This window comes from Triticum urartu, chromosome 7 (assembly GCF_003073215.2).
Source record: "Triticum urartu cultivar G1812 chromosome 7, Tu2.1, whole genome shotgun sequence".
In the NCBI taxonomy this organism is placed as follows: domain Eukaryota; kingdom Viridiplantae; phylum Streptophyta; class Magnoliopsida; order Poales; family Poaceae; genus Triticum; species Triticum urartu.
The window spans coordinates 610,552,444-610,562,727 of NC_053028.1; the positions used below are offsets into that span (position 1 = coordinate 610,552,444).

Sequence of the window (10,284 nt, forward strand, 5' to 3'; positions counted from 1 at the left end):
ACCAATATTATTGAAACCGTAACCCCGAAGGAATACATAAGAGACACTTTCCGGAACGTTTCAGACTCCGAAAAGGAATAGGTATGTGGTACGGTAAGTAAACCGACTTCAAAACAATTTTTAAGGCAATATTTCTCTATTTTGGAATATTTAGAAAAATAGAAAAATAAGAAGCAGTCCGGGAAGGACACAAGGGCCCCACGAGGGTGGTGGGCGCGCCCTACCCCCCTGGGCGCGCCCCCTACCTCGTGAGCACCTCGTGTGCCTTCCAGACTCCGTTTTCTTGCACATTACGTATTTTGGTCGGTAAAAATTCATTATATAATCTCCCGGAGGTTTTGACTCCCGTATCACGCAAAAATCTCCTGTTTTTGTTTCGAGCTGTTTTTCTGACAGATCTAGGTTATCATGACGGCCCCAAGCGCCTCCAAGGACAAGTTCTTCGAGAAGGTCATCAACCCTTACCTCGCGGAGGTGCTGCGACACCCTCAAACCATTGAGTTGCGTGATGGGTTGCTCCACATCCGCGATGAAGAGGGACCAAAGGGGACCGGAAGCATAGAGACGAGGCTCGAAGGATTGGAGCAACAAGTTTTCAAGTGCCAGGGGATGGTGGAGCGTGGAATCAACGCTAGCCACACGATGCTCGCGGAGTTCACTAACAATTACAAGCCGGATGCCAAGAACACCGAGGAAGCCATCTTCAAGCTATATGAGAAGATCGAGCACCTCCAAGCCCAAGTCTATGACCTTCAAAACCAAAACTGTGAGTATGAATATAGATTCAAAAGAATGAGTTTGGCTACAGATTTGAGGATTCCGGAGACTCGATCATCTTTCTATGATGGTGAACCTATGCCTTGGAAGATGGATGGCAAGCCCGCATCATCAACAACACCTCCGCCGTCTCCTCCAACAAAGAAGAATTGAGTATCTGGGTATGGGCACTCCCCTTGGCAACTGCCAAGCTTGGGGGAGGTGCCCCGGTATCGTATCACAATCACAACTCCTATCTTTACCATTTTTCTTAGTTCAATCCTATTAGTAGTATCTTGATCTAGTAGAATAAAGTTTATGGCATGATCTAGTTCTGAGTTTTGCTTTATGATCTCTTTATGTAGTCGAGTTCGTGAGCTATATAATAAAGATTAGTGTTGAGTCAAGGGCTTGATTATTTTGCCATGATCTTGGGTGAATAAAAGAAAAGAGAAAAGAATAAAAAGAAACAAAAAGTTCATATTGATTTTATTGAGAGTAATGACTTCACATAGAAAGAGTATGATAATTAAAAGTTGTTGGGAGTTGGCAGACATAGCTTTGGTCATTGTTGCAATTAATAGGAAGTAATAAGGAAAGAGAGGTTTTCACATATAGATATATTATCATTGACATCTTTTATGATTGGGAGCACTCATTAAAATATGACATGCTAAAGAGTTGATGTTGGACAAGGAAGACAACGTAATGAGTTATGTATTTCTTATATCTGAGATAAAGTATATTTTCATGGATCCTCTAACTTGTTGAGCTTGCCTTTCCCCCTCATGCTAGCCAAATTCTCAACACTAAGTAGAAATACTACTTGTGCTTCCAAAATCCCTAAACCAGTTTTGCCATGAGAGTCTACCATATCTACCTATGGATTGAGTAAGATCCTTCAAGTAAGTTTTCATCAGTGCAAAGCAATAAAAAATGCTCTAAATATGTATGATTGATTGGTGTGGGAGAAATAAGCTTTATACGATCTTGTGATGTGGAAGTAATAAAAACGACGGACTGCAAAATAAAGGTTCATATCACAAGGGGCAATATAAAGTGCCGTTCTTTCGCATTGAGATTTTATATATCCAACCATAAAAGCGCATGGCAACCTCTGCTTCCCTCTACGAATGGCCTATCCTTTATTATTATCCTCTACCTTATGCAAGAGTTATGGTGATCTTCACCTTTTTTTTCATTTTATCATTTGGCAAACTCAGCATGTTGGAAAGAACATGATATATATCTATACTAGTCTATACTAGTCTATAGTGTACCAATTTTGAATTTGGTCCCCTCTCTCTCCTCCTAGCATGTCAAGCCAAACATGGACCATTGATTCAGCTTGCTGTGTTCAAGATCTGCCGTCAGATCTTTACCAAACCGAACCCAAGGGCTGAGATCTTCGGGATTCGCAGCCGCCCCCGCGCGCGCTTTGGTTTTGAGCTCTTTGGATGCGTGCGCTCTGTTATTCTGGAAGCACCTAGAGCATCCCCACCTAAATAAAATACCAACAAAAAAATCCCGCACCATCTCCTCTCTCTCATCGAAGCAGACTCTGTTTCGTGGTTTCACCGTCCCCTCGCCGTCGCCCTGTACTCGCGCCACCGCTTCCTTCCTGTTCCTGGCATCTCCTCTAGAGACAGATCTGCCCTACGCCCCCAGCCGCGGCAAGCCCTCCTCCCTTTCAACCCCAATCGCTCAAACTCGGGCCGCTGCAGGAGCTTTTCCTTCATGCGTTCATAACCCCTTGCTACTGTTCCACGTGGTCGCCGCCACCGCTTCCTGGCAACTCCGGCCGTATGCGCATCAGACCAATCCGCCCCGGATGCCATCGCTGCTGCAAGTGCTAGCAGCCGGATGACATACCAGTGCAGCCCGACGGCCGTGAACAAAGCATCCTCAACCTCACGCACTAACAGCTTAGATGTTGAAGAGGTAAGATACAATTTGAGAAAGTATAGAAGTGGTGCTAATTTCTTTGATGATCTTTATACATTCTAATTATATGTGTATCAGATGCCATAAATCCGAACCCAGATTTTGTATTTCAGTATAGAAATCAAGAAATTATATCACAGCATACTCTGACCACCACATGTTTGTGTTTATGTCCACAAAGTTTTTTTTCCGTTTCATTTCTCATACTTCCATAGAAGTGTTACAGCCATTTAAAACCCCATCTTCACTGCTGTATGTTACATTTGAAATGATCCTTTATAGAGAGCACTGCTATATGTTACACTGTACCATGTCAAAATCTGTACTGACAAAACATCAATACTGTCTATTGTTGGATTATTTATGAATATCAATTAATATGCAAAAAAATAGTTTGCTACAAGAAGTTTTATGTGACTTAAGCTTCGCGTGCGTATACTGCTGCATGCTCTGCCTATGCTTATGCTAATGTCGTCTACTATGTTGCTCAGCGCCTTGGCAGAGTCAAGTGTGGACAATTATCTAGGAAGCAAGTGAATGGAAGTTCAAGTAACCATACAGCAGGATCCATTGGAATGCCATTACGGGCCCCTTTTCAAGATATTACAAATGTGGTTGACTCACATAGTTTATCAAAAGGGAAACAAGGTACGTCCTTAATATTTCTGGTCACCAGAATATTGAAACAAGATTAGAACTTCTTAGATGTTAAATATATAAATAAAACCTATGCCTTGTGTATTAAAAGAGTGCTCACGGTTTTTCTGAAATGTTCTATTTATTTCAGCACAAAAAATTCTTGGTTCAGTGGATCATCCAATTACTGGGACAAAACGATCAATCAATCTATCTGGCATATCCATACAGTCAAATACTCCTTCAACTGGACACGTAAGTCTACCAACAAATGCTTCCGAGCGTAAGCGTTATCGTGATCGGGAAAGATACTTGGAGATGACTCCAGAATAGCGCGCTGCCTACCTGGAAAGGAACCGTGAGTACAAACGGAGAAGGAAAAATCCTGCTGCAGTTAGTGATAATGCACAATCTGGGAGTCAAACTTGTACTTGTACCAATGGAAGCATGCACACAACTATTCTCACCAGTTCAATTACAGAAGGTACATATTAATGCAATAATATTCTGTCTTACTTTTTTAGTATTAACATAAATTCCTTCATGTCCTAATTATTATTACATGAATTGTCACTTAATCATGTTATGTTTATCTCCAAAACGGGCATGTATATGTATATAAGGAAAAACATGCTTATCATTCAGATTGTGATAGGCATTTCTGATGAGTAGAATATTACATCCACTTCCTGCTCTACTATTATTTGTTAATACATATTACTGTATAATTATTTTTTTTGGCGAAACTCATACCAATAATTTGATGAGCTTAAACTTTCTGCATCTTACAATATCCTTCGATTTGGCATAATCAGTCTAGTTGCTAAAAGTTAGACCGTGATCAGTCCATCCGACATATCTACATCATGTAATTAATTGACAGGTACTGGTCAACATAAGCGTGTATCAGCATTCCTGGACAAGGGCAGTGGACATAAGAGAAGGAGAATGTCTAATGGGGCAGGTCGTAGTAATACTGGAAAGGGAACACATGAAGATGGTGTAGCCAATGAGCAGGAAGACCATGACAGCACCATCTATGTTCCAGATGGTTCTTTTCCTGTCCTAGAAGGTAATACAATTGTCACGGTGTACCATAGCAATTTCTAATGCATCGATCAATCATCGACTTTACTTCTCCTAAAATATTATTTTACTGATTGACAAATTGATGTATAGATGAAATTGGGCAATCTGAATATATGACTGAAGATGATGATGAAGATGATGAGGGTTACATATTCGCTGGACACGGTAAGCATTAATGTGTGTTCTTAGTATAAATAATTATTACTACCATTGCGACACAGTTTTCTCACTATTAAAAAGAATGAACAGGAACGGATTGCGTATTATCATATCGAGACCAAAACCATGCAAATTGTGAAATGCAAGAGGATCCCTTTGATTGTATATATCGGAATGTACCAAGTGGCCATCATGTTTTGGAGCCAGTGCCTAACTGCACAAATTGCAATGCAAAACGGTTCCAGTATGAGAATCCAACATTTTGTTGCATGGGTGGCAAGGTCAAGATAGTAACTCCATATGTTCCTGATGAAATGCGCCGACTATACACAAGTCAAGATCCTGACGCTAAGTACTTTCAGGACAATATCCGGTACTTCAATTCTCACTTCTCTTTTACCTCTCTTGGTGTTATCTTGGACCAGAGATATTGCAATAAAAAGTCTGGTGTTTACACTTTCCGTGCACAAGGTCAAATTTATCATCGAATTGATCAATTGGTTCCAGTAGAAGATGGCCCTAAGCATTTACAACTATACTTTTATGACACTGAATCAGATTTGCAACACAGATTTCGTTATTCTCCTAATCTTGATAGAGTTCTCATTGGAAAATTGGCGAGCATACTTTCATCTAATCCTTACGCCCAGACATTTCGAAGCCTTGGTTCAGTGTCAAACCTTGATGAGTATCGAATTGAGCTCAACACAGACATTTCTTTAGATCAACGAGTATATAATGCACCAACTACATCACAAGTAGCAGCAATCTGGGTAGAAGGAAATAATCCTCAGGGTCACTTCGATAGGAGTATAATGGTATATGGTAAATCAAATGATCCACAGTACATAAAAGCGTACCATGGCTGTTATGACCCACTTTCATATCCACTATTTTCCCAAACGGGGAAGTTGGGTGGAACTTGAAAATACCAAAAGTGAGATCAAATGTCATTGTTAATAAGATCAATCAAGAAGGTGACTATAACAAAGAAGGTAAATTGTGCCGCATAATCAACTGTCACTTATATTATATTTTAAAAATTATTTATCTAAATTAAAATGTTTTCCATTATAGGGATGGAGTATAACTCTGGTTCATTTGTTTCACCAAGGGAATACTATTGTTTCAAACTGCAAGTGCGACCGAATGAATTTAATGTTTTGCTTTTTGGCAAACGACTAACTCAACAGTACATTGTTGATATGTACATTAAGATTGAGTCAATAAGATTGGCATTCTACCTAAAACCAGCAAACCAAAATCTTATACGAGCAAATTTATATCAAGGGCTGGTTGATAGTGTTGTTGCGGGTGAGACACGTGTGTGCATGAATGGGAAGCATATAGTGCTCCCACCCTCTTTCATAGGAGGCCCACGGGACATGAGGCGACGATATCTAAACGCCATGGCTTTGGTCCAATGGTTTGGAAAACCAGATCTATTTCTTACAATGACATGCAATCCAAGTTGGGAGGAGATAACAAAAGAGCTCGCACCAGGACAATTAGCACAAGATCGGCCAGATTTGGTAGCACGAGTATTCAAGGCAAAATTGGAGGATCTTAAGAATCTTATATTTAAAAAGAATTTTTTTGGTGAAGTTGCCGCTCACGTGCGTGTTATTGAATTTCAAAAGAGGGGGCTACCCCATGCACATTTCTTAATAATCCTAAAGTCGGATTATAAGATAAATAACCCAGATCAGTATGATCAAATTATATCAGCTGAAATTCCTAACAAAAACAAGTACCCAGTGTTACATGATTTAGTTATTAAACACATGATGCATGGGCCCTGTGGCGTTCTCAATAGTAAAAATTCCTGCATGCAAAATGGGGAATGTAAATACCATTATCCCCAAGCATTCTCAGATGCTACATTGCAAGGGAAAGACTCATATCCAATTTATAGACGCAGGGATGATGGCCGTAAAGTGCGCATTAGGGGATCTGTTTTGGATAATAGATGGGTTGTGCCGTATAATCCATACCTACTTATGAGATATAATTGCCATATAAACATCGAAGTTTGCTCCAGCATCAAGGCTGTTAAGTATTTATTTAAGTACATTTACAAGGGTCATGACCGTGCCTCTTTTATTGTAGAAGCCGCAGAAGGTCGAGTTATTGATGAAATTCGTGAGTATAGAGATGCCCGCTTTATATCACCTCCAGAAGCAATATGGAGAATTTACTCTTTCGACCTGAGTGAGATGTCTCCTCCCGTTCTACAATTACAAGTCCATTTGCCAAATATGCATTTGGTCCGTTATAAAGACTGACAATTTGGAAAATGTGATTAGTATAGAATCATCTTCCAGGACAATGCTTACTGAGTATTTTAGAATGAACTCTATCGATCCTTATGCTAGAAATTTCCTATATAAGGAATTCCCTGAATTTTATACATGGCAGAGGAACCACAAGACATGGAGACAACGTACCAAGAGAATTCAAATAGGTCGATTTGTGGCTGCTCACCCTGCAGAAGGTGAACGCTATTACTTGAGAATATTGCTAAACCATGTGAGGGGGGCTACATCTTTTGATGATTTACGTACTGTTGATGGTGTTGTTTTCTCCACATTTAGAGAAGCTGCAGAGAGAAGGGGTCTCATAGAAGCAGATGATAGTATTTCTGACTGTCTCACCGAAGCTGCCACATTTCAAATGCCCTATGCACTTAGAAGGCTTTTTGCTACAATTTTGGCATTTTGCGAAGTTACAAATGTTCGTGCATTATGGAACAATCACTTTGAAGCAATGTCTGACGATTTTCGTAGGGAGAACATAAGTGATGAAGCAATCGAGAAACTCGTGCTTGGAGATATTCGATATTTGTTATATTCCATGGGAAAGGACATCAAGACCTTTGATCTTCCAGATCTATTGGATGCTGATGATCTGGACAGCTTAGAGGCGAGAGAATTGAGTGAAGAAATGTCTATTGAAGTTGCTAAAGAAGACCTGGAGCTGCAGGCAACTTTAAACAATGAACAACAGCTTGCTTTTGATGAAATAATGGACCACGTCTTGAACCAGAAGGGTAAGGTCTTCTTCATCGATGGTCCAGGAGGTACAGGAAAGACGTGCCTTTATAAAGCTTTATTGGCAAAAGTAAGATCAATGGGTTTGATAGCCATTGCAATAGCAACATCTGGCATTGCAGCTTCTATCATGCCTGGTGGTCGGACGGCCCATTCCAGATTTAAAATACCAATAAATGTTCAAGAAGATACTGTGTGCAACTTCAGTAAGCAGAGTGGGACAGCTGAATTACTTCGAAGAGCATCTTTGATAATTTGGGATGAAGTTGCCATGACAAAACGGCAAGCAGTTGAGGCACTTGATAGATCCCTGCAAGATATTACTGGTTGTAGATCACAATTTGGAGGTAAAGTAATTGTGTTCGGAGGAGATTTCCGACAAGTCCTTCCAGTAGTTAGGCGTGGCACTAGAGCCCAAATTGTTAATGCCATTCTCAGAAAATCTTATCTGTGGGAGGATATAAGACAAATAAAACTCTGGCGCAATATGAGAGCACAAACAGATCCATGGTTCTCTGATTTTCTCTTGAGAGTTGGCAATGGCGTTGAAGAATCAATTGGTGAAGACTATGTGCATTTACCTGAAGAGATGGTTGTAGGTTACACACATTCAGAGACCTCGGTTAGTAAGTTGCTAAACGAAGTATTTCCTTCACTTGACAAGAATGGAAGATTACCGTCTTATATAAGTTCTCGTGCCATTCTTTCCACCAAAATGAATACGTGGATGAATTAAATGTGAAGCTTATAGATCGATTTCCTGGAGAAGAAAAGGTCTACTATAGTTTTGATTCAGCAGTGGATGATACTCACAATCACTACCCACCTGAATTCCTGAATTCTCTCATACCTAATGGCCTACCTCCACATGTTCTCAGGCTGAAAATAAATTGCCCTGTGATCTTGCTTCGGAATTTAGATCCTCATAATGGGTTATGCAATGGAACAAGGCTTATTATTAAGGCATTTCAAGATAATGCTATCGATGCTGAAATTATTGGAGGACAACATGCTGGAAAGCGAGTATTCCTTCCAAGAATACCTTTGTATCCTTCTGAAGATGATGTGCTTCCCTTCAAGTTCAAGAGAAAGCAATTTCCAATTCGTCTTAGCTTTGCAATGACAATCAATAAAGCTCAAGGTCAAACAATTCCGCATGTTGGTATCTACCTTCCAGAACCTGTGTTCTCTCACGGTCAACTATATGTTGCATTGTCCCGAGGAATATCAAGGCAAACAACAAGAATACTTGCCAAGCCAAACAGGGATGTCGACCCATCAGGAAAAAGTACCAAAAATATTGTCTATAAGGAGGTTTTGGCACGATAAATGTATATAATGCATAACTGTCTTTGTTTCATATATATGAGCATGCTTTACTTTGTCTCATAATATTGGTACGTTGATAATTGTTGAGATTTTTTTATAAATATACGCATATATTAGAATCATGAATAACATAGGCCTTATATTCTAATATGTTCTACAGATATATGAATACATAATGTTTTCTGTTCAGAGAGAGCACGAATGGAGTATTGTGCTACTATTGTCAACTTTTTTGTTTGCTGTAGTTCTAAGTTTGTGTCCAGAAGATCATCAACTAGATCAGGATCCTTGTTTCATGTATAATACACCGAATCATTTTTTATGTGCAAACCATGAATTTGATTTGCTAAGCTGGAATTTGGTCATTTACGTTTTTTGATTATGCTAGCCTTAGATTGCACAAAACCATGATCGACATTGCAGACTGGTTTTATACCATATAGAAGGTGTTGTTTTTATCTTGTCATTGAATGCCTCTTCGCACATTTTTTTGTCTCAATACTTAACTTGATACACTCTCATGTTGGCAAGGTCAATTGGAATCTTATGCCTTTATGGATCATGAACTTGAAATGAAGGCTTCTGCTGAGCTCTAAGCATCCATGCTTCAGGCAACATTACTATTAGGTGCCAGCTTCATTTTGGCATGAGCTACCCTCTTTAGTTGTGGATTTGAAAAATGTTAGTAAAAGAAGTGTATGTATCTATATGTACTGTTGTACGTGACATAGCTGTCTATAAACAATATGTGAGATCAACCCTGAAAACAAACTCAGCTCGCAAATAGCAATAATTGTATGGTGGGCGATTCTACCATGACCTATTTGGTTATAAGTTATTGATGTTTGACTTGTAGCTGTGAGCACTTGTGTTGTTGCATATTGTAGTTGAGCTTTTGCTTATGTTGTATAGTAGGATACATTTTCCAAACCTATATATGGATGAGAAACAAGGGGTCTAAAAATAGAAATGACTATTTTCTTTTACGTAAATTGGACCCTCTGCTATCTTTTAGTTCCATCTCAACTGGTTACTACGTGCAAAGCACGTGCAGTTTACTAGTATATATATATATATATATATATATATATATATATATATATATAATTGGATGTAGGGGAGCATGAACCATTATTGTTGACATTACCCTTGAGGTAAAAGGTTGTGGGGCAAAACTATAAGCCCCTATCTTTCTCTGTGTCCGATTAAAACTCCGTAACCACAAGTATCGCGTGAGTGTTAGCAATTATGGATGACTAAATGATAGTTGAGTATGTGGACTTGCTTTTTAGCTCTGACATAGACTCTTTCCGATGTTATG

At 39.4% G+C, this 10,284-nt stretch overlaps 1 protein-coding gene across 5 annotated transcripts; it reads left to right on the forward strand.

The window, feature by feature from the left end:
• Nucleotides 1-2,269: 2,269 nt before the first annotated feature.
• LOC125524277 (ATP-dependent DNA helicase PIF1-like) lies at nt 2,270-9,818 on the forward strand. 5 transcript variants are annotated; one of them, XM_048689359.1, is made up of 9 exons: nt 2,270-2,697; nt 3,192-3,348; nt 3,488-3,820; nt 4,220-4,408; nt 4,516-4,590; nt 4,675-4,957; nt 6,694-6,795; nt 7,003-7,078; nt 7,179-9,818. In XM_048689359.1, exons 6-9 carry the CDS (start codon nt 4,885-4,887, stop codon nt 8,368-8,370), a joined length of 1,443 nt encoding a protein of 480 aa, XP_048545316.1. In that variant the 5' UTR covers nt 2,270-2,697; nt 3,192-3,348; nt 3,488-3,820; nt 4,220-4,408; nt 4,516-4,590; nt 4,675-4,884; the 3' UTR covers nt 8,371-9,818. The 5 variants fall into 5 exon arrangements, with proteins under 5 accessions (XP_048545316.1, XP_048545317.1, XP_048545315.1 ...); XM_048689360.1 differs by lacking the exon at nt 6,694-6,795; XM_048689358.1 differs by having other exon boundaries at nt 6,694-9,818.
• Nucleotides 9,819-10,284: the final 466 nt, after the last annotated feature.